Genomic DNA, 27,568 nt, shown 5'->3' with positions numbered 1-27,568 from the left:
ACAAACATTCCTATGAAATGGAAGAAAATATCTGCAAATCATATGTCTGACAAAGGGTTAATATTCATATTATATAAACAATTCCTACAAACTCATCAATTTAAAAATCAACCTAATTTAAAAATGGGCAAGGGACTTGAATAAGACATTTCTCCAGAGAAATGTCTTTGGAGAAATATCTCACATGGCTGACAGGTATACAAAAAGATGTTCAACATCACTAATCATCCCTGAACTGAAAGTCAAAACCACATGAGATATCACCTCACACCCATAAGGATGGCTACTATCAAAACAATCACAACAAACAGATAATAACAAGTGTTGGCAAGGATGTGAAGAAACTGGAACCCTTGTATACTGCTGATGGGACTGTAAAATGTGCAGCCGCTATGGAAAACAGTACGAAGGTTCCTCAGAATATTAAAAACAGAACTACCATATGATCCAGCAATCCCACTACTGGGTCTATATCTAAAAGAACCCAAATCAGCGTCTTGAAGAGATACTTGCATGCCCATATTCATTGCAGCACTATTCACAGTAGCCAAAAGGCAGAAGAAACCCAAATGTCCATTGATGAATATGGATAAACAAAGTATTTCACAGAATGAAATACTATTAGTCTTAACAAGTAGGGGGTACCTGTCACATGCTACAACATGGATAAACCTTGAGGACATGCTGCTAAGTGACACAAACCTGTCATAAAAGGACAGATACTGAATGACTCCAATTCTGTGAGGTACTTAGAGTAGTCAAATTCATGGAAACAGAAAGAAAGGTGGTTCCCAGGGGCTAGGGGAAGAAGCCAAGGGGAGGTGTTTAACAGGTATAGCGTTTCAGCTTGAGAAGATGAAAAAGTTCTGGAGATCTGTTTCACAGCAGTGTGACTATACTTGACTCTACTGAACTGCACACCTGAAAATGGTTAAGATGGCAAATTTTAAGTTACGTGTTTTTCATCACAATAAAAAATGCATATACTTTTTTTTTTAAATCACAGGACAATATAAAGGCACCTTCTTCTTTAAGACGTCTTGCTAAACACTGTAACATATCCAAACTAATACTTTTATCTTTTCAGCCAGAAAACTTGCCCAATAGAAGTTCATTGAATCAAATATTGAGAAAGCACAAAATAGTGTTTTATACATAAAAACTCATTTCATGTAAAAAGCAAAAAAAAAATTAAAAAGTAGAATATCCAATATTCTCAAGAACAAATATTGGGGATACAGAAATCCATCTTTTAACACTTAAAAAGTTAGGAAAATGGGAGGTATTGAGGATCAAGTATAGACACTACTTAACATTTTAAAAATAAAGAATTCTAACTGACAAAACAGTTTTGAGGTCTGAGTTTTCCCTGACAATCAAATAAAATACATTTGCCAAAAAATTTCTAACAGTTTGAGGATCATGAGACAAATGAGGCTAGAAGGTTGTCATGTTTTGAATGACCATTTTTATTTTTTAATTAATTAATTTTTTAAATTTATTTTTTGAGATGGAGTCTCGCTCTGTCACCCGGGCTGGAGTGCAGTGGCAGGATCTCGGCTCACTGAAGCCTCTGCCTCCTGGGCTCAAGCCATCCTCCCACCTCAGCCTCCCAAGTAGCTGGGACTACAGGTGTGCATCACCACGCCCGGCTAATTTTTGAATTTTTTTTAGAGATGGGGTTTTGCCATGTTGCCCAGGCTGATGTCACACTCTTGAGCTCAAGCGATCCACCTGCCTCAGCCTCCCAATGAAGAGGAATTTTTAATTGAACGGAACCTGAACAGCATTAGTTAGCCTAATGAACACAGTGTTTGAAAACTGCTGTTTTAAGAAAATCTGGCTGTAGACCATTAATTCTTCAATCAATGAGTGCACTTCTGCAAGGAGATGACATGCTATAGAACTCTGGTTTTACAATGACCTCACTTAACACAATGTTGAAGGCAGTTACTATGCCCTGTGAATCACAGTCAAGTCAGGGTGGGATTTCCTGAAGTGTCTGTGAGACACTGGATGAGACACTGGATGACAGCGTTGCTCTGGCCTGGGCTCTTGCTAGCACCTTGCTTCATGCTGATTAGTCGGCCTGCTATTTGTGTTCCTCAACAATCCACAGCAATGGTCCCTTATTTGAAGGTGAACAAATGCTAATGACAAGATTAACTATTAGAGTAAGAGTCTAGGTCTCCTAAACAGTGTCATGGTTACTAGCACAGACCAGAGAGCTGAGGCGAAGGGATGCGAAAACCCAGGCAATTCAGGCAGCTTCCAGGAGCACAGGGTCTGCTGAAGGTAGGGTGAGGGTGAAGTGGGCACACAGCCCAGACGGGCAGAGGCAGTCCCTGTGATTCCCCGTCAATCAGTCACGGAAGCCCCAGGGGTGACTCCCAGTGAAATCAGACATGACCTAAGCATGGGGCAGAGGAGCTTCAAGGTGAATCCCATTCTTTCACTGACAAGCTGGGTGGTTCTGGGAAGTCATTCATCCACTCCGAGAACCAGTTTCCCTCTTTGTTAAGAGGGGATGGTAGGAACCCCTACTATACAGAGTGGTTCAGATGATAGTAAGTGCTCAATGTTAGTTGTCATTGTCACCAGAAGAAGCAAAGAGCTGGCAGGGGCCAGCCTACTCTTCAGGGCGGGTTCCAGTTCCCCCGAGCCAGGAAGGAATCAGAAACCGGGCGCCGGCAGAGGAGCCTGGAGGCCTGTTGGTCACACTCTGAAAAAGTCATGTGAAGTTTTCACTGGCCCCAAAATCATCAATTGGCAATAATGTCCAACATTTCATTAGGGCTTCAATGGCTTAGGCACTTGCTAGGCATTTTACATGCCTTCTATTTCTAATCCTTCTAACAGCTCTGCAGGGTGGATTCTTACAGCATGGTCATTTGACAGTGAGAAGAGTGCATGTCAGAGAAGTTAAATGACTGGTCTAAAGTCACAGAGCAGCTGTGGGAATAAGGGGACCGGCTGTCTCGAATGACTCAAATTATGGGCAGAGGACTGAAGATTTCCACACCCTCCCTGCTACTGAGAGGGAAGCAGCTGGTGTCCTGGGGCGCCTGGGCCTATGGGCAGCAGCAGGTTCTTGCTAGAGAATGAGGCCACAGGAGGCAGACTGGCACCAAAAAGAGCAATGCCCACCTTGTGCCTGACTTCTGCGTTACTGTTTGGGGAGCAATATGCATTTTGCTCACGTCTTTCTGCCTCCCAGTTTTTCTGCTTGTAAAACGGGTTTCAACCATTTCATTTCTTCACAGAAGTACCTTCAAGTTGGAAGAGTACTTTGAAAACACTTTGGAAAGACCTGGGTAAAAGTCACTATGTAATTATGCCAGCCTCATATACCAATGCTGACTTAGAAAAGAATGGGATTTTAAAGTAATCATATAAATAAATTGTGAAACATCACTCAACTGTCTATTCACTTATAACTTTCCTGTAGCTAAGTATTTACTTAAAGAATAAACAAACACTGTAGAAACTAGAGCAGCGGGCTCAAATGACAATGACCACAGGGAAGCAAGAGGAACCAGGCACGGTGGAGTCCCAGGCAGACCCGCTCCCCTACTCCAGCAGCACAGCCCTGTGTGGGCTCTATAAAATCCCAGTCCTAGATCAGGCCTTTCCCCACCTTCCCTGGGCACTGCCTACCTCAGCCTGTACATCCCCTGAAGACCTCATTTCCCTACCCCCAGATGAAGAGAGTAGACACGCACAGACAGGCTTTTATCAGAGAACTGGAGAACACGAACAACAGAGGTGTGTGAGATGTTCAGTTCATGTCCTCAATTAGATTTGCACAAGATCAAAACTCTGGGTAATGCTATCCATAGATATTATCACAGGTCTGAGATTATAGACCATTCCTTTTTTTTTTAAAGCACAGATTTATTGACTTATACTTTATATAACACACAATTCACCCATTTAAAGTGTACAATTGCATGGTTTTCCGTATATTCACAGAGTTGTATAACCATCACCACAATCAATTTAAGGACATTTTCATCACCCCCAAAAGAAGCCTCATAACCTTATCAGTCACCTCCCATTCCCAACCCTCCCCAACCCCAGCCCTTAGGCAATACTAATTTCCTTTCTGTCCCTGTAGATTTGACCATTCTGGACATTTCAATAGAATCATGTAATATGCCGTCATTTGTGACTGGCTTACTTCACTTAGCATAATGTTTTCTAGGTTCATCCATCTCGCAGCATATGTCAGGATTTCTTTCCTTTTCACTGATGAATAATATTTCATTGTTTGAATATATCCCATTTGGTTTTTCCATTTATCAGTTGATAGATATTTGGGTTTGTCTTAGTCAGTTTTGTGCTGCTGTAATAGAATATCACAGACTAGGTAATTCATAAACAAGAGAAATTTATTTCTCATAGTTCTGAAGACTGGGAAGTCCAAGATCAAGATGCCAGTATCTGGTGTCTGGTGAGGGCCTTTCTGCTGCACCCTTCAGAGGGAAGAAATGCTGTGTCCTTACGTGGCAGAAAGTGGAAGGGCAATAAAAGGAACAAATTCCCTCTGTCAAGCCCCTTTATCAGGGCACCTTTGTGAGGGGAGGGCCCATCATGACCTAATTACCTGTTAAAGGCCCCACCTCTTAATACAATCGCATTGGCAATACCTGAGTTTTGGAGGGGACACAGTCAAACCAGAGCTGGGTTGTTTCAGTGTTTTGGCTGTTATGTAAACTGCTGCTACGAACACTAGTGTACAAGTTTTTGTGTGGACGTGTTTTCAGTTCTCTTGGTTATATACCTAAGAGTCAAACTGTCAGGTCACATGGTAACTCTATGTCCAACTTTCTGAAGGAACTCTAGACTGTTTTCCAACCTGGCTGTACCCTTTGCTGTTCCCACCAACAGTGTATGAGGGTTTCAATCTCTCCATGTCATCACCAACATTCCAATCTCTCCACGTCACACCAGTTACTGTCTGGCTTTTGTTGGCTATAGCTCTCTTAGTGGGGTTGAAGAATGTGGGTTTGATTTGCACTTTCCCTGATTTGTTAATGATGCTGGGCAATTTTTCATGTGCTTACTGGCCATTTGTATATTTCTTTGGAGAAATGTCTATTCAAATCCTTCATTCTTATTTTAATTGAATTATTTGTCTTTTTATTATTGAGTTGTAAGAGTTCCTCACATATTCTACTTAAGACAGTTCCTTATCAGACATGATTTGCCAGTATTTTGCCCTATTTTGTGGGTTGTGTGGTTGTGTTTTGTACTTCAAAGGGCTTCCTTTGAAGTACAAAGTTTAAAATTTTGATAAAGTCCAACAGAGCTATTTTTTCTTTTGTTGCTTGTGCCTTTGGTGTTAGCCCACTACATCTTACCCCTAGGTGCTGTGTCTCTGTATATGACCATGCTGGACCCACTAGCCTATTTTCTACTCTGCTTCCACCCTTTAGGCCCAGAGCTTTATCTCCCCTCTGGCCTCAACAAGACCCCAAGCCCGGGACATCTGGTCAAAACCACCCTGATCTTGTGGTGATCCAGTTAGAGTCTTTTGTCTGTAGTGCCTTGCAGCATGAATTCTGACGTTAGACTGCCATGATGTAACTCCCAGCCTTTAGGGTGATCTTTCCTGAATAATCTTAATCCTTAGTAAGTCTCAGTTTCTTCCTTTTTAAAACATTGTGAAAATTATAGAAAATAATTCATGAAAAGTACTTGGCCGGGTGCCTGGTACGTTGTAAGTAATAAATGTTCGCTGCTCCTGCGATGCAGTTTCTGGTTGTCTCTTACTTTTGCAATACAGACTGGCTTCAGATGCTCCCGGGTTTCTGCTTCTTCTCTCTTCTGTCTTTGGTCAGTAACTCTGGCTCCACTCTAGCTCCATTAAGCTCTAAGGATATTCGGCTTCATCCCGTTCTCTGCATACTTGGTGTAGCAATGGCTCCTCCCAGCCTTCCAGGTCACCCACCTTGCCACCCTGAGTCCAGCTCTTCATCTAGACTCCCTCCTCCAGCTGTCTGTATTAATCCATCCCACAGTTACTTAGAAGTCATCAGGATTTTAACTTCCTCCTCCCTAGTGCTCCCCCTGGCCCAGGTGTGGTCCCCCTCCTTTCCCTGGACCTGGCTGCCTTATTGACAAGTCTGTGTAAGGCTTCTGCGTTCGCACCTGCCCGCCCCTCCCCTGCTCTCTGTAACGTGGTGTACTGCACTCCTCCCTCTCCCTGCCACTCCCTTGGCCTCCTGGCGGATTTTTACCCACATCAGGTGGATGCCCACCTGAGAACCTCTCGCCGGAGGTTCCCTCTGTCTGTGGTGTTCTTCCCCACCTCTCTGCTTGGCTCAGGGCCTCGTCTCCTTCAAGCCTTTGCTCAGATCTCAGATAGAATAAAGCCTATCCTGATGACCCAATTTAACACTGTCACCGTGCTGCCCCTCACTGCGGCCATGCCCAGTCTCCCTTGTCTGCCTCAGGGTTTCTTCCAAAGCGATTCTCTTCTATCTTTCTGCATAATTTGCTTCTTTATTATTTACTATTTAAATATTTTTAAAACCCTGTAAGAAGCCAGGCATGGTGGCTTATGCCTGTAATCCCAGCACTTTGGGAGGCTGAGGCAGGCAGATCACCTGAGGTCAGGAGTTGGAGAGCAACCAACATGGAGAAACCGAGAAACCCTGTCTCCACTAAAAATACAAAAAATTAGCCAGGTGTGGTGGGGCATGCCTGTAATCCCAGCTACTCGGGGGGCTGAGAGAGAAGAATCACTTGAACCCAGGAGGAGGAGGTTGCGGTGAGCTGAGATGGCACCATTGCACTCCAGCCTGGGCAACAAGAGTGAAACTCCATCTCAAAAACAAACAACAACAACAAACAAACAAACAAAAACCTACAAGAATATAAGCTCCCCACGGGCAGGGATCTTCACCACTTTATTTTCTGACATAGACCAAGTGTGTAAAGCAGTGGCTAAGGTGGGTGGGCAAATCCCTGCTGAATGGCTGAATGGTGTGACCTGCCCTCCTCTGATGCTAATGAGGGTGATGCTGTCAGAGAATTGCGATCACATGCGTCCCCTCTTTTGTGGGTTGCTTGTTCATTTTTCTGTCCATTTGTTCAAGTGTTCTTTTTTATTGATTTGTAGGAACTCCTTAGATTTTCATAACAGAAGTCCTTTGTTAGCATGTCTATTCATTTTCTTCATAGCCAGTGTCTGCTGCACGCATGGCACACGGTACCACAGATAATCCAGTGGTTAATATTGAAAGAAGTCACACATACTCCACCAGCTCTTCAAGTTAATATCAGCATGCATTCCAGTTTAGAATGGAACAAGGGAATTGCCTTTTTAAAAGTTAACTTGATTAAATAATTACAAGGGAAAGAAACCGGTCAACTCACCCTGGCAAGCAGTCCCCGCAGATGGCATCACTGGTGGCTGAACAATTTGCCTTCTGAAAGCGGTTCACCAGTGCGCAGTCCAGACAGGGCTTGCATTTCTGGAAGCCCCAGTCCTCCTTGAACCTGTGCAGCCGGCACGTCACACACTGTGCATCCTCCCCATAGCCGAAGCCACATTCCTGTGGGGATTAACGGGCAATAGAAAGCTATTCAGACTTTGCAAGCATGAAAAGGAAAGACCGCTGAGATGAAACGAAGACCTGGTCTAATAATTACCAAGTGTCGGCCTTCCTAGACACAAAGGCAGCTCTTTCAGCAAGTTCAAATGTGTCTTCCACTGCTAATGATCTCTCTTACTACGGTAAGTCCACTTAGTCATCCACTTTATTCAAGAAGCCGTGAGCATGGGAATAATCAAGGGTCTCTCGGCTCCCACTGCTGCATTACTGCCAGTGGCTGGCAGAATTATGGCACTTTCTTCTCCTCTAATTAAGCCAGTCATGTGCATGCTTAGAAGCTAAAGCCAGGGAAACATTCAGCCACTCACTTCTAAGGCAGAAAATCACTACTTTGATATCAGGGGTGTTATTTTCAAAAATAAGGATAAGTGCATAAGAAATTTCATTAGTGGACAAGCCTAGAAGTCAATCCAAACAGAGAGCTCCTTGAAAGAGTTAGCAATTTAGTATTTCCTGAGAGTAGAAAGAATCTTACATATTTGTTAAAAGGATGTTAACTTCCTGTTGAGACTAACTCTGCGGTAATAAGACATCAAGCTTCTCTAGATTTGAACATCAAAACACACTGTTTTCCAAGAACGGGCAAAACAAATGGCTCTTTGACCCACATACAATCATTTCCACAAGTTCAAGAACTCAGTAAACTATAGCATATCATGTAACATAGTTATAATGCAACTATAAAAAGAAAAATGTAGATGTGATCTGTGTTCACGACGATTTTAAAAACAAGTTTTAATACATAATTAGAAGTATGATTCCATTGTTTACAAAAACATTCATGTAAGTACCAACATTTATGGGTGTTTACTCCAGGCCAAGAACTTTAAACCATTAACTCAATAATCCATACTCCTTCCCAATCAGGGCAGCACTGCCATTTTTCCCATTTAATAGACTGGGGGATAGAGCGTCAGAGAAGTTATGTACCTTGGGCCAGGTGACAGAAGTAGTGTTAGAAGCAGGATTTCAACCTACGTCGTCTAATTCCAGAGTCAGCCTTCATAACCACTACACTATAGGGCCTGCCAGGTCGATCTTTGTGATGTTTTCTATAGAACACTCTTCATTAACAAAAACCAGAAAACGGCTTAAGAGGAGCAAGAAGGACACCCACGCAGGCAGCAGGCTGGGCGAGCCCACAGATGCAGACTGGATGCCGCAGAGGAAGGAGGGTTTGCACGAAATCTCAGTTTCCTCATCTGTAAACCCTGGATGCTAGAATACAAGTCCCACCTAGTTCAACATTCCCATTTTTTCTGTAAAATGTATATATTTTAATTTCTTCATCCATATCTATATACAAAATCAACTAAGCAGTACTTATTGGCCAAAAATTAAATGAAAACCAACTTGAAGGATAGTGTTGCCTGTACTTAATCAACTACTCAACACAACTTGAAGGATAGTGTTGCCTGTACTTAATCAACTACTCAACAAAGGATTCGGAGGAATCACGTCCATCTAGATTTTTACTAATTAACTCACTCACATTTTGGGCGAGTGATACTTTCTTTCCTCCTTTCAATTACTCTGCCTGTCTTTCAAACGTACATCAGGAGTGAGCACAACAAAGAACTGAGGAGAAAAAGGCGGAAGGTCAGCCTCTTCCTCACTCCATAGAGCCCCAGCCACACAATGTTCCACATCAGAGGCACAGAGAGGAAGGCGGGGGGAAAAAACATTTGATTTAAAGAACTGATGAACAAGTTAGAATTTCTTCAAAACTGTTAACAGGGATTATATCTCTTTCAGGGGAGGGGGAGATTAGAATTACGGGGTATTCTCAAGTTTTATAATTCTGCAAAGCGTAATTTTTGCAAAAAGCATCCATTACTCTTGTAATAGGAAAACAATAAAAAAAAGTGCATATTCAAGAAGAATTTCTTTGGACATGTGCTGGGTCTTTGTGGGGTGATCACTGTGGCTCTGGCTCTGTGCTGGGACACCTGTGTTTTTGCTGAGCTCTTTGGCTGCTGGGAGAGCTGTGTGCAGGCACAGGCTTTCTGAAGTACAGGAGAGAGCCTCCCCCTCCAAAGTCCCTCGGGATCAAAGCACGGGTGCACGTGACCTTCTGGGGGAGGTCTCCACCTTGTTCCCATGCTAGGCTTCTCCACAGCAAAGGTCCAGGCAAGAGCAGAGGGTTTCAAAATCGCACGTTGATCCAGGCAGCTTGAGGTTGCAAGAGCCTCATGTACGCGTTAAAACACAACAAAGGAAAGGAGGAAGGAGGAGAAGTATACGGGAAAACAAAGGGAAAGAGAAAGGAGAATGCAGAGAAAGAGGTGCATTAACTGGGAATAAAGTCCTTGGAAATTCTGTGTCAAGCCAGGTCAACATAGGAGAAAAGTATGTGTTTTCCTACATCGGATCTAAAGAGACACGAGTTTGAATGCCAGCTCTGCCACTTGTTGGCCAAGTTATTTCGGGAATTCTCCGATCCTCAGTTTCTTCATCTGTGAGATGGGGATAAGAATATCTGCCCTAAAGGTTGTGTGAGGAATGAATGGGAATACATGTAAAGCTGCTAAACTCTAAATCAAGCACAAAGTGCACATTCTCTAAACAAATTATACCTATAAGTGTTATGATTTTGGATTTTCTACAACCCAATAAAACAACTTTGCTGATTCAAGAATCATAAAGCTCCACCAGAAATAAGGGGATCATCAGACCCCAATTTCCATCTAAGACATTTTTATTGACTAAAAATCTTTGAAAAAGAAATAATAATTTTCTTAATTAAAAAAATGTGCATGGAACACAAACTCTAATTCTAAGTCAACTGCTGCACCATGCTACAAGACAGCGCTGCGTTCCTGCCTGTCAGCCACTCAGCTGTGGCTCCCTGTCCTGCTGACTGTCTCCAAGTCACCTCCTCCCTCCGCTGAGAAACTGTGTAAGTAGCCCAATGGACTTAAACAGTTTTGAGTGTCACATCTCTTTTGAAAACGAACATACAACTTAATGTGGGGGAGGTCTTTGTGGTTATTTCTTGACAAAATAATAAAATTCATTGAACATATCCCAAATACTCATGGGAACTTTTATAGAGACTATTTGGGAAATTGTATTTAAAATAGATTTTATCTAAAGTATTTACTATTTTCAAAAATATAATATTTTTGAAAGTCTAATATTAATTTGAAACTATTAAAAAATAGCCTGTAGTTCATAAAAGTCTAAGAAATTGATGAAGTGATCATTCTACATGTTGAATTAACTAGAAACCATGAAATAACTAGAAATTCAGAGAAGGTGATTCCAGGGAATTAAATTACAGTATGGTGTCCATGACAGCAACTGCTTTTGGAGTTGACTGTCATATTTCTAATGCACCTTAAACAAAGACTCTGTAATTACTCATAATCCAGGCTATAAAGTAAACAGCATATAAATATTAAATTACCCCCAATATAAATGTCTGCTTTGATGTTTTCATTTCATTCAGTAAAACTGGGTGGTTAAAATGCCTTGAAATCTTCCCCATTAAGTTCAATAAATAACTACCGAGAACAAAAGAAAGAGGGAAAACAGCTGAAAGGGAAGCTCGACAGCCTCCAATCCATGGTGACGTTGGTTAGCACACACTGACACTGCCTTCACAAACTTGTGTCACCACCCTGGCTGAGATCATTTCTTTTTTCTTTTTATCATTTGTATACTGAAAAACTATTACGCACATGAGATTTTTAAAAAATACTCAAACAGTACACCTTTCTTCTCATCCCTGCTCCTTAACTTTCCACTCCCCCAACACAAGTTTTGGGGTGACCTGCCAAAAATATCCTCCTAGCGCGTGTGCATGTATTTAACACTGCTCAGGAACTAGATTGGTTTTCCCATGCCATACATCTTGGAGAGTGCTCCGTATCAGCAAATAGAGAGTATTCCCCTGCATGGATGGAGCTGGAACTGTTCTTACCACTGCATCCCAAATCCTGGCACAGACAGGGCATCCATTTAGGTTTGGCCCACTGCATTAGTATTGATCAGATGACCTAACCATGCAGCAAATGAAAACACTATCAAATCTTGTGTTTTTTCCCCCATCACTTTTGGACAGAAAGAAGTAATTTCCCTAGGTATATTATTTTCTGCTGCAGGCAGAGAAGTCAGCAAGTAAATAATGAAATGAGCTTTGAGTTTAGCCTTTTGACAGGACTCTCTCCTTGACCAAACTCTAGATAGGTTATGAGCCACTTTCTATTGGGCCCTGTCCTTAAGAGCCCAGTTTCCCGAAAACCTGGCTAAATCTGGCCATGCTCAATATCTTATCAGGTTCCTCCACCCTCACCACCCCCCAGGTGATGCCTGGTCACCCTGGCCGGTCTTCAGCAAGAATCCTGTGAGGTCATTTTAGCCAGAATCTCCCTCACCCCTGACGGTTCCTCTTCGTGATTTTCCATCCACCAAACCCACCCTGCTCTTTGGCTATATATCCCCACTTGCCTGGGCTGTATTTGGAGTGGAGCCCAGTTCTACACTGAGCTTCCATTTCCTCTACTGCAACAGTCCTGAGTAAAATCTGCTGTTCCACTGTCCAGTTCTGGGTTTTCTTTGATACTTTCCAAGTTGCACTAGAGTTGTCCCTCCCATCATGGCAAGAGGAGTGTGCGTGTGTGTGTGTGTGTATGTATGCGTGTGTATGCATGTGTGTGTATGTGTGTCTGGTGAGGGGAGGGCAAGGAGGGTACAGGCAGAGTATGTCCACCTTTGGCCTGGGCTTCAGGATAAGGGATATGTGATTATGTTTATGGAGCATGGTCCACCGTTAATATCAATGGTAGAAATGCATTTCTGTTTTAAAATGCCCCATAGTCTGTATTTTGAAATTATGACCCGGTACCTTAAAAGCTGGAAGGAAGTACCTAGTACTTCCTCAAATCCCTCAGAGGACATTTTTTATCAATAAACTTTAACATGGGAAAATATATGCATAGATAAAATAATAATGCAATAAAAAGGTATTATTACAGGGCCCCTACTTACTTCCTAAAATCATATGAGAAGTGAACAACCCATGGTATCCAAAGCCTCCCTCCACCTCTCTTTCCCAAAAGCCTGGTATCTCACAGGCCGGTGAATAAGAAATAAATGCCTGCTGATAAACAAATGGATGCACAAATATTATATAAGGCAGGATTTCCTAAATACTTAAAAAAAAAAATTCCTAGGGAGCAAAAGCTTGTAAGGGCCCTGGCAATGACTCCCAAGTGGCGAGGCCATACAGTCCTCCTGGGCTGCAGGGTGGCAGGCAGGATGGGCTGGGCGGGGGATGTCTGGGTGGCGTGGGGTCAGCGGCTTTCCTTATCTTGGTCCCAAGGGAGCAGAGGCTGGAATCAGCTGGGCTACTTCACCCAAGCTGGCAGCAGCAGTAGCTCTGTCACTCTGCCCAATATTTTTAAGCCACATTTGGTGGTTTTCCAGTAGCAAAATGACTCAAAGTAAACAGTCTCCAAATCCCCTTCTCTCTTTTCTCCCTCTGCAAATCCAGCCTTTAACAAAAACATAAGCCAGCCCTACCTACAGGCTGGAGGAGCAGCTCTTCAGACCACAGGGGAGAACTCACAGACCCTCGTCGTCCAGGAAACACGTTCTGGGCCTTGGGTGGAAAGCACTATTTATTTGTACAGCCAATGCGTTATTAACTGCGGGCCTTTGAACTTTAAAAGTTAAATGTTAAATTTCAAATGCGGATGGAGAAGTTATTTGAAGGGAAAATCTAGGGCATGGAAATGGAAATGACAAATTAGATTTATGTTGCTGGTGCTTAGAAATCAACTTTTAATTTCCTTTAATAAAACAACGCTGAAGAGATAGTTCCCCTCAACTTTCAGTTTCTGAAAATCTGTGCTTGAGTTTTTTAGAGAAAACTGACAAGCAAGAGCTTGTTAATATCTTACAACCATCCCTAGGCTAGATCAGCTATAATTAAACATAAATAAAGTGAGCAACACTGTAATTAAATGGCAGAAATTAATCTCATTTTTTATGCTTGCAAACTAATTTTTTAAAAACTTTCCTCAGAGAGACAAAAATAGTTTTCAAAAATGTCAACATCTTCAGAAATACGAAGCTGGGCATGCCCGGTGTGGAGCAATGTTGTTGTTTACAAGAGTTAATTTTTGCACATTAACTAAAGTCCTCCCAATAATTGGTTAGAAAAGTTTACTTTGAAAACTGTGCCAGAGACCTGAAGCCTGTTTCAAGTGGTTCATGCAAAAACTAGTTTCCTGATTTACTGCTGCGAGGCGATCGTGTTAACAGCACATTGTTGGCATTAATACTGGTGAGGAGGATGGGCTGGAGCTGGGCGAATTCTAGGCAGTAAGAATTAAAAGTCTAATGTGGTTACTTCAGGAAAACAAAAATCATCCTCTCCCACATATCCCAAAGTTGGGTTTATTTTCGGGAGCTGAAAGGATGCCTGATGGCTGAGTAACCCTCACCATACTTATGGCTCAGAATGCCCAGCAGGTACTAGTTATGGGGCGCCCAGAACAAGCTTTTGTATGTTTTCACTCTGAAATAGGAAAAACATTCTGAATTATCTTTCTCATGCACTTTCAAAATCGAAATCCTGTAGTGGAGGAGAGAGAGGGTAAATACGGCTCAATGGGATAAAATCCTCAGACTCCACAGGGTTCAGTGACCTGTCATATATTTTCCCCAAAAATGCAGAAAAGATAACTATGTACTAAGCAAAATTTCTAAGAACTGAATGGGAAGAGATGCTGCTTGGGGCTTACGGGGAAGGAAGCAAAGGAGCTAGTGAGAGGCGCCTGCTCAGAACGCCCGGGGCAACAGCATCCGGCAAGAGGAGCGTGGAGGACCGGAAACAGGAACTGGCGGCAAGGTCGAGGGTAGCTCGGAGGAGGGAGGACAGGAAGAAGGCTGCCCAGCAAGGCGGCTCCCGTAGTGCATGTGCGTTAGGTCAATATGATTCTGGTACCTCCTTGTTTTACAGGCTGGTCCTATGGCAGAATTGCTGGAAGAAAGTTAATCTTTCTAGAGTCGTACTGTGGACAGTACAATAGCCAGACCCCATGTGGCCTCATTCAATGTTCATCAATTAAAATGAAATAGAATATTCTGTAAGTGTTCAGTAACCTCAGCGGCTAGTTGCTCGTATACTGGACACAGCAGATAGAGACGACTCCCACCATCACCGACAGTTCTATCAGAGAGAACTGCACTAGGCTGTTTACAAAACGAGCAAGAGCTTGCTACCCCCACGTGGCTCCACCGCTCCTTCCTCCTGCACTGTTACTTACTAGCAGTGACAATGGACAAATCAGTGAACCACTGTGTCCCAGTTTCCCTGTCCATAAGATGGGGATGGTTATAGTCCCTGTTTGAAACACATGTTGTAAGGATTCCATTAATTAATACACAAAGATCACATAGCAGCTGGCTCACTGTATGAAAAATTAGCCAATATTATCTTAGTTGCATAACACGTATTACAAGAGATAGTTCATATTTATGTTAAGAGATGTCGTTTACATGAACATAGCCCAAGATATCCAAGGTAAATGGTTAAAATAAGAATCTTTTAAAAGTGGCCAAAGAAGAGAAGGGTATCATCAAAGTCAGCAACAGTATCGGTGGATGTGGAGCTGCTGTGCAGACTTCTTAACACCTAAGAAGTGAAAGGAGGCTCGGACCTATTGACCACACACCACTGGCGAGTCAAGGCGTAGACTGTATTCAGGAATACGATTCCAGCAGCCCTAGCCAGCCCTGACTACACATTTTCATGGTAGAAACCTAACTAACAATGGGAAGGGACGCTCAGACACCTTGGGAAAAAATAGAATTGAATGCCTTCCAAAGAAAATAATAATTAGGAGTAATAAAACCACAGATGTAAAGTTTAACTATACCTGCTTAACCAAAGCACTTCCAAGCTTTAGTTTTAAGGCCCAGGTACATGTTTGTAATTGAAAGAACCTCACGACCCAGAGTGCGGAACAGAAAATGTCAGAAGTTTTAAGATACCTTTAATACAGAGAAACAAATAACATAGCAATGTTATAATAAAGGTTATTTGAAAATGCTAATGGCCTATTAAAAAATGTTCTTTTTACTCTCAATATAAAAAAACCTTTAGTTCTACATATCAGTAGTTTGGTCTAGCTCTTCTTCTTTTTCATAATTAACTTTAAAAAGTTTTATGTTTATTCTGCTTTCAAAATTTCAAATACCATAGGTAACCAAAATTCTAAGTCTCAGTCAAAAAGGTAAGGGCCCTCAGACTTGTTTAATTACAAATTAAAAAGTATCCCTCCAAACTACCTATCTATTTATCTATTTATTTATTTGAGACAAGGTCTCACTTTGTCACTCAGACTTGAGTGCAGTGGTGCAATCTCGGCTCACAACTCCACCTCCCAGACTCCAGTGATTCTCCTGCCTCAGCCTCCTTAGTAGCTGGGATTACAGGTGCCCACCACCACACCTGGCTAATTTTTGTATTTTTAGTAGAGATGGGGTTTCACCATGTTGGCCAGGCTAGTCTTGAACTCCTGACCTCAGGTAATCCACCCGCCTCAGCCTCCCAAAGTGCTGGGATTACAGGTAAGCAACTGTGCCTGGCCCAAACTATGTATTTAATATCTCAAGTTTTAAAAAAGATTATTTATAAATGTAGTTGTCTGAAAAAGTTTTAAAGCTTAGTCTTAGTCAAAAGACTAAATTTTCCCTTGATTTGTAAAGCTTGGAAATGAAAATTAGCCAGTTAAATGTAATTTTAATTTCAGTGATTTATCTGACTTTAATATACTCATAACTTATTTTTCTTTCCTCTGAAAGACATATGCTGTTGCAAAAGGAACAATGAAAATAAGAAATCACAAATTCATGAATGGACAATTTAAAAATATCTAACCTTAAAGTAACTGCTTATAAAAAGCTCAAGCTCTCTGAGTTAAGTGGGGTGGAAAATAAAAACATATTTATGTTTTCATTTGTGTATCTGAATCCTTTGCCTCTCTGTTGTATGTCAGAGCATGAGCAAAGTTAAGTTGCTGATTTTATTTATTATGAGCTAAAACTAAGATAAAAGACTTGGCAAAATATAGGATTTCTAATATATATACAAATTCATTCATTTTTATATTACTAGATTTAAGTGTCACTTTTTTTTCCAAGAAATATCTGAGATTAACTGATTTGTTCAGTCATGTGCTGTGTCAGGAGCTGGGTGCTCGGTAGATACAGGGTAGAAAAGCCGAACAACATGGGCTCCCAGGTGGACAGCCCAGGACAGGCATGTGGTAACATGGTACAACCGTGCACCTGAGTGGGTCCTAGGAATCTCATTTTTCACTGACATTATCACCTTTACCTTTATTGCTCCTCACTCAGTGTGTCCTCGTCTTTTTTCCAAAAAAATTATAAATACACAAACAGAAGGTAAACAAATGAAATAAGCACATACAGGCAGAACTGTTCTGGTTGTTTCCCTTTGGCTGCTTCCTTCACGGGGGTGGGGGGGTGGGCGGGGGATGGCTGTTTCAATCCTTATGGAAAACTGCTATCTAGAGAAAAATATTTCTTCTGGACAGCCATGGGAATATGAAATACAGCACCTGTTATCAGTTAGTGTTCTCAGAAGATGGATTATTTCTGTTTATAAACACAATTTTTTAGAGCGGTTTTTAGGTTCATAACGAAATTGAGAGGAAGGTAGAGAGATAGCCCTTATATGCCCTACCCTTCCCCGCCACACACGAAGCCTCATTCTTACCAGCACCCTGCACCAGAATGGTACATTTGTTACAGTCTAGGAACACATGACTGTCACCTAAGTTCCACAGTTTACATTAGGGTTTATTCTTGGCGTTACATTCTGCGAGTTTGAACAACACAGAATATGCATCCACCACTACAGGATCATACAGAGTAGATTCCCTGCCACCACTACAGTATCATACAGAGTAGATTCCCTGCCCTAAAAATCTTCCATGCCCACATATTCATCCCTCCCTCACCCTTACCCCTGGCAACCAGTGATCTTTTTACTGTTTCCATAGTTTTGCCTTTTCTAGAATGTCATAGAGCTGGAATCATACAGTAAGCAGACTTTTCCAATTGGCTTATTTCACTTGGGAATGTGCATTTAAGGTCCTCTGTGTCTTTTCATGGCTTGATAGCTCATTTCCGTTTAGTGCAGAGTAATATTCCATCGTAGGGATCACAGCTTATTTACCCATCACTTACTAAAGCACCTCTGGGTTGCTTCCAAGTCTTCGTAATTATGAACAAACCTGCTATAAGCATCTGTGAGCTTGTATTTGTATGAGCGTGAAGTGTCCATTCCTTTGATAAAATACTAAGGAGCACAATTGCTGGATCAGATAATAAGAGTGTGCTTAGCTTTGGAAGACACTGCCAAATTGTCTTCCAAATGGCTGTACCATTTTGCATTCCCACTACCAAGGAATGAGAACTCCTGTTACTTCACATCCTTAACAGCCTTTGGTGGTGTCTGTGCTCTGGATTCCGGATTTCTAATAGGTGTACAGTGGTATCTCGTTGCTTAAATTTGCATTTCCCTGATGACATACTATATGGAGGATCTTTTCATATGCTATTTGCCATCTGTATATCTTCCTTGGTGAGGTGTTCGTTAAGGTCTTTTACCCATTTTTTAATTGGATTTGTTTGTTTTCTTAGTGTTTTTAAGAATTTTTTGTATGTTTTGAATAACAGTCCTTTTTCAGATATCTTTTGCAAATATTTTCCACCAGTTTCTGGCTTGTATTTTCATTCTCTCAACAGTGTCTTAAGCAGAGTGGAAATTTTTAATTTTATTTAAGTCTAGCTTAATAATTCTTTCTTTCATAGGTTGTGCCTTTGATGTCATATAAAAAAGACATCACTAAACCCAAGGTCTTCTAGAGAAAACCTTCTAGGAGTTTTATAGCTTTGCATTTTACATTTAGGTCTGTGACCTGTTTTGAGTTAGGTCTGTGTCTAGATTCATTTTCTGCATGTGGATGTCAAGTCATTTTAGATCCATTTGTTGAAGAGTCTATCTTTTCTCCACCGTGCTGTTTGCTCCTTTGTCAAAGACCCGATGACTACACTTAGCTGGGTCTATTCCTGGGCTCTCTATTCTGTTCCATTAATTGATTTGTCTATTCTTTTGTCAATACCACACTGTCTTGATTACTGTATCTTTACAGTAAGTCTTGATGTGGGTAGTGTCAATCCTCCAACTTTTTCTTCTAAAAAACTGTGTTGATTATTCTGGGTCTTTGGCCTCTACATATAAACTTTGGAATCAGTTTGTCAATATCTACAAAATAACTTGCTGGGACTTTGATTGGGATTCCATTGCATCTATAAATCAAGTTGAGAAACACTGACATCTTGACAACATTGAATCTTCCTTCCATAAACATGGAATATCTCTCCATTTATTTAGTTCTTCTTTTATTTCTTTCATCAGAGTCTTGTAATTTTCCTCATAGAAATCTTGTACATATTTTGTTAGATTTATACCTAGGTATTTTATTTTTGGGGGGGTGCTAATATAAATTACATTGTGCTTCTAATTTCAAATCCCACTTGTTCATTGCCAGTATATATGAAAGTTACTGACTTTTGTATATTAACCAGGTATCTTGAAATATTACTATACTTGCTTATTCATTCCAGGAGTTTTTCTGTTAATTCTCTTGCGTTTTCTACATAGATGATTATGCCATATGTGAACAAGGAGAACTTTATTTCTTCCTTCCAAATCAGTTTACCTTTTTTATTTTTTTGAGCCGGAGTCTCGCTCTGTCACCCAGGCTGGAGTGCAGGGGTGCGATCTCTGCTCACTGCAAGCTCCGCCTCCCGGGTTTACACCATTCTCCTGCCTCAGCCTCCCGAGTAGCTGGGACTACAGGCGCCCACCAACAGGCCTGGCTAATTTTTTTTTTTTTTTTTTTTTTTTTGAGATGGAGTCTTGCTGTGTCGCCCAGGCTGGAGTGCAGTAGCCGGATCTCAGCTCACTGCAAGCTCCGCCTCCCGGGTTGACGCCATTCTCCTCTGGCTAATTTTTTGTACTTTTTAGGAGAGACGGGGTTTCACCGAGTTCGCCAGGATGGTCTCGATCTCCTGACCTCGTGATCCGCCCGTCTCGGCCTCCCAAAGTGCTGGGATTAGAGGCTTGAGCCACCGCGCCCAGCCATCAGTTTACCTTTTATTTCTTCTCTCTCTCTTTTTTTTTTTGTCTTGGTACATGAGTTAGGATTTCTTGCCTGATGCTGAAAGGGAACGTCCTTGCCTTGTTCCCGATCTTAGTGGAAAGCTGCTGGTTTCCATCATTAAGTATGATGTCAACGCTAGAGTTTTGGTTTTGTTGTGGTTGTTGTAGATAAATTATTTACCAAGTAGAGGAAATTCCTTTCCATTTCTAGTTTACTGAGAGGTTTTGTTGTTGTTGTTTTTCAATCATGAATGGGTGTTAGATTTTTCAAATGCTTTTTGTGCACTTACTGCTATATGTGATTTTTTTCCTCTTTAGCCCACGGATGTGACAGATTACATTAACTGAATTTCAAAGGTTGAACCAGCCTTGTGTATGTGGGATATGTCCCATTTTGTCACAGTGTGTGATTTTTTTTTTTTTAATATACAGTGTTGGATTCAATTTGCTAATATTTTGTTGAGAATTTTTGTATCTTTGTTCATGACAGACATTGGTCTATAGTTTCCTTGTGAAGTCTTTGGTTGAGGCATTAGGGTGATTTCCAGCCTCACAGAATGAGTTAGGAAGTATTTTCTCTGCTATATTCTGGAAGAAATTATGGAGAATTAGTATAATTTCTTCTTAATTTTTGGTAGAATTCACCAGTAAATTCACTTTAACCTGGTGCTCTCTGTTTTGGAAGGTTATCAATTATTGATTCAATTTCTTCGGTCAGTATAGGCCTATACAGACTGTGGATTTCTTCTTGTGTGAGCTTTGTCAGATGGCGTCTTTCAAGGAATTGATTCATTTCATCTAGGTTACCAAATGTGTGGGCACTGAGTTGTTCACAGCATTTCTAATGTTCCTATAGTGATGTCCACGCTTTCATTTCTGATATTAGTACTTTGTGTCCTCTCCCTTATTTTCTAAACTGGCCTAGTTAGAGGATCATCAGTTTTACTGAACTTTTCAAAGAATCACCTTTTGGTTTTGTTGACTTTCTCTACTGAGTTTCTGTTTTTAATTTCATTGATTTCTGCTTCAATAGTTATTTATTTTATTCTGCTTCCTCTGAATTTAATTTGTTCTTCTTTTTCTAGTTTTATAAGGTATCAGCTTAGATCACCAATTTTGGGCCTTTCTTTTTTCTAATATGTACCCCCTGAGTACTGGTTCACTGCATCCCACAAAGTTTGATAAGTTCTGTTTTCATTTTCATTTCGTTCAAAATATTTTTAAATTTATCTTGCAATATCCTCTTTGACCCATGTGTTATTTAGAAGTGTGTTCTGAATCTCCAAGTATTTTAGAATTTTCCAGCTATCTTTCTGTTATTGATTTCTAGTTTTATTCCATTGTGATCTGACAGCAGACACTATATGATTTCTATGCTTCTACATTTGTTAAGGTGTGTTTTATGGCCCCAAATGTGGTCTAGCTTGGTGAATATTCCATGAGGGCTTCAGAATAATCTCTTCTGCTGTTGCTGAATGAAGTTGTCTATAGGTGTCAGTTATATCCAGTTGATTGATGGTGTTGAGTCCAACTATGTCCTTATTGACTTTCTGCCTGCTGAATCTGTCCATTTCTGAGAGTGTTGAAGTCTCCAACTACAATAGTGGATTCATCTATATCTCCTTGCAGTTTTATCAGTTTTTGTCCCACATGGTTTGATGCTCTGTTGCTTAGGGGCATACCCATTAAAGATTAGTATAATTTCTTAAAGAATTAGCCCCCTTATTATTATGTAATATCCATCTTTATCCCTGACATCTGTCTTTGCTTTGAAGTCTGCTCTGTTTGAAATTAATATAGCTACTCCTGCTCTTCTGATTACTGTTAGCATGGTATACAGTTCTCCATCCACTTACTTTTCATCTATGTGTGTCTTTATATTTGAAGTGGGTTCTTATAGACCACAGAGTTGGATCTTGTTTTTTGACCTGCTCTGACAATCTGTTTATAAATTGGTACATTCAGATCACTGACACTAAAAATGATTATTGATGAAGTTGGGCTAATAGTTACCATATATATTACTGTTTTCTATTTCTTGCCCTTCTTATTTGTTCTTATTTTTGTCTTCCACGTTTTCCCTTTTGTAGTTTTAATTGAGCATTTTATGTGGTTTCATTATATCTCCTTTCTTAGCATATCAGTTATACTTCTTTTTATACTTTTTTGTTGCCCTAGAGGTTGCACTATACATTTATAACCAGTCCAAGCCTCCTTTCAACTAACACTGTACTACTTCATAGGTAGTGTAAATACCTTACAATAACAAAATAATTCTAATTCCTCCTCCCCATCCTTTGTATCATTGCTATAATTAATTTCACGTGCGTGTGTGTGTACACACAAGCACACTCAATCAAATACACTGTTGCTATTAGTTTGAACACACTATCATCTATTACATCAATTAAGAATAGGAAAGTTAAAGTTTTTATTTTACCTTCGCTTAGCACTTCTTTGATGCTCTTTTCTTTATGTAGATCCATGTTTCTGACCTGTATTATTTTCCTTCTGTCTAAAGAACTTCTTTTAACATTTCTTACAAGGCAGGTCTACTAGTAACAAATTCCCTCAGTTGACTGAGAAAGTCTTTATTTGTCCTTAACTTTTGAAGGAAAATTTCTCAGGGTACAGAATTTTAGGTGGCATTTTCTCAATATTTTAAATGTCTCACTGCACTCTCTTCTGCCTTGCATGATTTCTGAGGAGAAGTCAGATGTCATTCTTGTCTCTGCCCCTCTGTACGTATGGTGTTTTCTTTCCCTCTAGCTTCTTCCAGAGTTTTTTCTTTGTTTTTCTGCAATTTGCAAATGATATACTTGGTGTCGTTTTTGGGCATTTATCTTGCTTGGCGTCTTGAGTTTCCTGGATCTGTGGTTTGGTGTCTGGCATTAACTTGGGAAAATTCTAAGTCATTATTGTTTCAAATATTTCTTCTGTTCCTTTCTCTGATTAGCATATCAATATTAGAATATTCATGATTAATTCTATTAGCATATTAATCATAGTTGTTCTTGATTCTCTCTGATAACTCCAAGATCGCTGCCAAGTCTGGTTCTGATGCTTGCTTTGTCTCTTCAAATTGTACTTTTTGCCGTTTAGTATGCTTTGTACATTTTTGCTAAATGTCATACATGATACACTGGGTAGAAGGAGCTGCTATAAACAGGCTTTTAGTTATGTGGAGGTGAGATGTGAAGGAAAGGGCAGCTTTCCATAGTCCTGTGCAGGCCTGTGCCTGTGTATTGCAAGCTTCCCCAGGGCCTCTCATTTGCTTGTTTGTGAACTGCAAAATGGGAGAGAATGGCTGGAGCAGGCTGAGTCAGTAGTTCCCTTCCCCAGGTCAGTTAGGCTGATAAAACCCCAGCAGGTGAGCCTTTGGTGTATGCGTTTCTCTTGAGGGCAGTCCTTGTTAAGAAAAAGAGCGCTCTAGTATATTTCAAAATGTTCCTTTTCTGCCTCCCCTGTCAGAAAAATAAGGATTTTTTTGTTTGGTTTGGTTTGGTTTTTGACATTTACTATGAAAATTGGTTTGAGTTCCTGGAGATAAAACTCACAAAAGCATGGGAGGGTGCTCTATGAGTGGATCCTCCTGGAGTTTTTAACTCTCAGACTTTTCCAAACCTAGGCTAGAGCAGTCTGTCAGTAACTGTGCAGGTTTCCCACCCTGGTGCTGGCTCCCGGGGAGGCTTCTGCAGCAGCGTATTGTGATTCTCTGTAGCTGTCTGCGACCTCACTTCTCTTGCAGATCTAAAAGCTGCGGACTTTTCAGTTTGTTCAGCTTTTTACTTCCTGTTGGAATAGAGTGGCAACCTCTAAATTCCTCATATATATGAAATCAGAAATGGGAAAATGATTTCTTAATCAACAAAAATATTCAGGCTAATAGGACTTTCATCTTCTGGTCTGAATTCTCCAAAAATTACCTTAAGGTTATATTCTGCAGATTCAAAGGATGAAGACAGTAATTTCTTAGAAATTATTTACTCATCTCTCAGAATCTGTGAAGTTTCATTCAGAATTTTACAGAGATTTGGGAAAAAGAAGAATATCTGAGGAAAAGAAATGTCATCATCTTTAAACCAAAATTAAAATTCTAAGCCCCACACCATCTGAATGGACCCCTCTTCTTGGCCAAGGACATTCCAAAGTTAACCTGAAAAACTAGTTCAGGGCAGGATAGAAAGGGGGAGCCAGACATGCCTCATGATACCCTCCTCCCTTTTGGAATTACTGATGGAACAGACTCTTTAAGTCTGATAAGAAAACACTTACAGTCTATTCTCTCTGAAGTCTGCTACCTGGAGGCTTCATCTGCATGATAAAACCTTGGTCTCTAAAACCCTTTCTATTGACATTCCTTTCTATTGACTCTAGGCATTCCTTTCTACTGACTCCAGGTCTTTACATAATAACCAATAGGCAGTCCGAAAATCCTGCAATCCACCTATGACTTGGAATTCCCCTTCCCCTACCTGCTCCCCACTCCCAGTTGTCCTGCCTTTCCAGACTGAACCAATGTTGAGTGATGTCTTATGTCTCCCTAAATTGTATAAAACCAACCTGTAGCCCTACCATCTTGGGCACATGTTGTCAGGATCTCTCGAGGGCTGTGTCATGGGCCACTGGTCACACATTTTTTGGCTCAGAATAAATCTCTTGAAATATTTTATAGAGTTTGACTCTTTTCATCAGCAATCTGTTTTCCCCTTGGGCATGATGGCATTTTAAAATACTTTGTTCACTGATCTTAGATATGTCAACCTGTTAAAAATTAATCTTTTTACACCCAACACAGAAAAATCTATGTCTGAAAGTGCACATTACTGTAATCAACATGGGTTGAAAAACACCTGTTGAGATGCTACTGCTAAAGAGATATCACACAGACTTTGAAGGTCAGTCAGTTTCAATCCAAATGTAAAGCCCAGGATACTAAAAGCCACCGCTCATGTAACACAAAAGCCAGAGAGAAAAGCTATCTAACAGAAGTCACTCATGGAATGCATAATTCTTTGTTTCCTGCTGTTTATGGATCATTGATCAAAAATCTGTGAATGACAAGACTCAACTGTAGATAATGGCAGTCTGTAGGGGAAAAGGACTTCTCTTTTAAAAGTACCTTTAAATAAGAAGAAAAATCTATTGTTCCTTTTCTAACAGAAAGGCTTTGATGTTTTATTTAAAACAAAACAATACATCACTTCTCCACAACTAGTAACATCTTCAAAAGATCAGCAAATAAAGCAAATGGATGTATAGCTCTGAACGTGCTCACAAAAAAAGGCAGGCTTCAGAACATCCAAGACTGTGAAATATATCCTGATAAAACACACAGTTTCTTAGCAAATAGTGGTTGAAATGAATATATTTAAAGTGTTCCTGGGAGTAACACACACTCACTGTGGTGAGATCAATAATAATATACATACTGTCAAAGGAATGTTCAAAACCCTGGTTTGGAAAATGCCTGCTATCTCAGAGCATCTTTACTTAAGACACTGGCAGGCTCTACTTCTTGACTAGCAATGCTAACATTCATTTTAAGAAAAAGAAGTCCCAGTAAGTAGTAGCATTCATGATTTCTGCTATCAATGATTTAGGGGGTGTGTGTGTGTGTGTGTACATATATATTTAGAACTTACAGTTATATATATAATATATATTATATATATTTAGAACTTACAGTTATATATATAATATATATTATATATATTTAGAACTTATATATAATATATATATTTAGAACTTAGTTATATATATATAAATGTACATAAATATTATATATATACAGTTATATATATATATATATATAAAAAACTGTAAGTCCTGGGATACACGTGCAGAACGTGCAGGTTTGTTACATAGGTATACATGTGCCATGGTGGTTTGCTGCGTCCATCAATCCATCATCTACATTAGGTATTTCTCCTAATGCTATCCCTTCCCTTGTCACCCACCCTGCAACAGGGCCTGATGTGTAATGTTCCCCTGCCTGTGTCCATGTGTTCTCATTGTTTAATGAGAATGGGAATGCTTCCAGCTTTTGCCCATTCACTATGATACTGGCTGTGGGTTTGTCATAAACAGTTCTTACTATTTCCAGATACATTCAATCAATACCTAGCTTATTGAGAGTTTTTAGCATGAAGGGGTGTTGAATTTTATCATAGGCTTTTTCTGTATCTATTGAGATACTCATGTGGTTTTTGTCATTGGTTCTGTTTATGTGATGGATTATGTTTATTGTTTTGCGTGTATTGAACCAGTCTTGCATGCTAGGGATGAAGCTGACTTGATTGTGGTGGATAAGCTTTTTGATGTGCTGCTGGATTCAATTTGCCAGTATTTTATTGAGGATTTTCACATTGATGTTCATCAGGGATACTGGCCTGAAATTTTCTTTTTTTGTTGTGTCTCTGCCAGGTTTTGATATCAGGATGATGCTGACCTCATAAAATGAGTTAGAGAGGAGTCCCTCCTTTTCTATTGTTTGGAATAGTTTCAGAAGGAATAGTACCAGCTCCTCTTTGTACCTCTCGTAGAATTTGGCTGTGAATCTGTCTGGTCCTGGGTTTTTGTTGTTGGTGGTAGGCTATTAATTACTGCCTCAATTTCAGAACTTGTTCTTGATCTATTCAGGGATTTGACTTCTTCCTGGTTTAGTCTAGGGAGGGTATATGTGTCCAGGAATTTATCAATTTCTTCTAGATTTTCTAGTTTATTTGCATAGAGGTGTTAATAGTATTCTCTGATGGTAGTTTGTATTTCTGTGGGATCAGTATTGATACCCCCTTTATCATTTTTTTTATTGTTTCTATTTGATTCTTCTCTCTTTTCTTCTTTATTAGTCCAGCTAGTGATCTATCTATTTTGTTAATCTTTTCAAAAAACCAGCTCCTGGATTAATTGATTTTTTGAAGGGTTTTTTGTGTCCCTATCTCCTTCAGTTCTGCTCTTAGTTATTTCTTGTCTTCTGCTAGCTTTTGAATGTGTTTGCTCTTGCTTCTCTAGTTCTTTTCATTGTGGTGTTAGTGTGTCAATTTTAGATCTTTTCTGCTTTCTCCTGTGGGCATTTAGTGCTATGAACTTCTTTCTAAACACTGCTTTAGCTGTATCCCAGAGATTCTGGTACATTGTGTCTTTGTTCTCATTAGTTTCAAATAACTTATTTATTTCTGCCTTAATTTTGTTATTTACCCAGTAGTTGTTCAGGAGCAGGTTGTTCAGTCTCCATGTAGTTGTGCTGCTTTCAGTGAGTTTCTTAATCCTGAGTTCTAATTTGATTGTACTGTGGTCTGAGAGACTGTTTGTTATGATTTCCATTCTTTTGTATTTGCTGAGGAGCGTTTTACTTCCAATTATGTGGTTAGTTTTAGAGTAAGTGCAATGTGGTGCTAAGAAGAATGTATATTCCGTTGATTAGGGGTGGAGAGTTCTGTAGATGTCTGTTAGGTCCAATTGGTCCAGGACTGGGTTCAAGTCCTAAATATCCTTGTTAATTTTCTCGTTGATCTGTCTAATATTCATAGTGGGGTGTTAAAGTCTCCCACTATTATTGTGTGGGAGTCTAAGTCTCTTTGTAGGTCTCTAAGAACTTGCTTTGTAAATCTGGGTGCTCCTGTATTGGGTGCATATATATTTAGGATAGTTAGCCCTTCCCTTCTTGTTGCATTGATCCCTTGTACCATTATATAATGCCCTTGTCTTTTTTGATCTTTGTTGGTTTAAAGTCTTT

At 40.2% G+C, this 27,568-nt stretch overlaps 1 protein-coding gene across 3 annotated transcripts in view; it reads right to left on the bottom strand.

The window, feature by feature from the left end:
* TNFRSF19 (TNF receptor superfamily member 19) overlaps nucleotides 1-27,568 on the bottom strand; it is a 105,885-nt gene that overhangs the window by 53,715 nt on the left and 24,602 nt on the right. For all 3 annotated transcript variants that reach the window (XM_008021721.3, XM_008021723.3, XM_008021720.3), the window contains exon 4: nucleotides 7,384-7,562. In XM_008021721.3, the coding sequence (XP_008019912.1) occupies nucleotides 7,384-7,562 (179 nt within the window). The remainder of the gene's footprint in view (nucleotides 1-7,383; nucleotides 7,563-27,568) is intronic.

Source organism: Chlorocebus sabaeus, chromosome 3 (assembly GCF_047675955.1).
Source record: "Chlorocebus sabaeus isolate Y175 chromosome 3, mChlSab1.0.hap1, whole genome shotgun sequence".
Taxonomy (NCBI): domain Eukaryota; kingdom Metazoa; phylum Chordata; class Mammalia; order Primates; family Cercopithecidae; genus Chlorocebus; species Chlorocebus sabaeus.
Note: the sequence above shows the minus strand (reverse complement) of the source record. Positions and strands in the feature narration are given on the sequence as shown.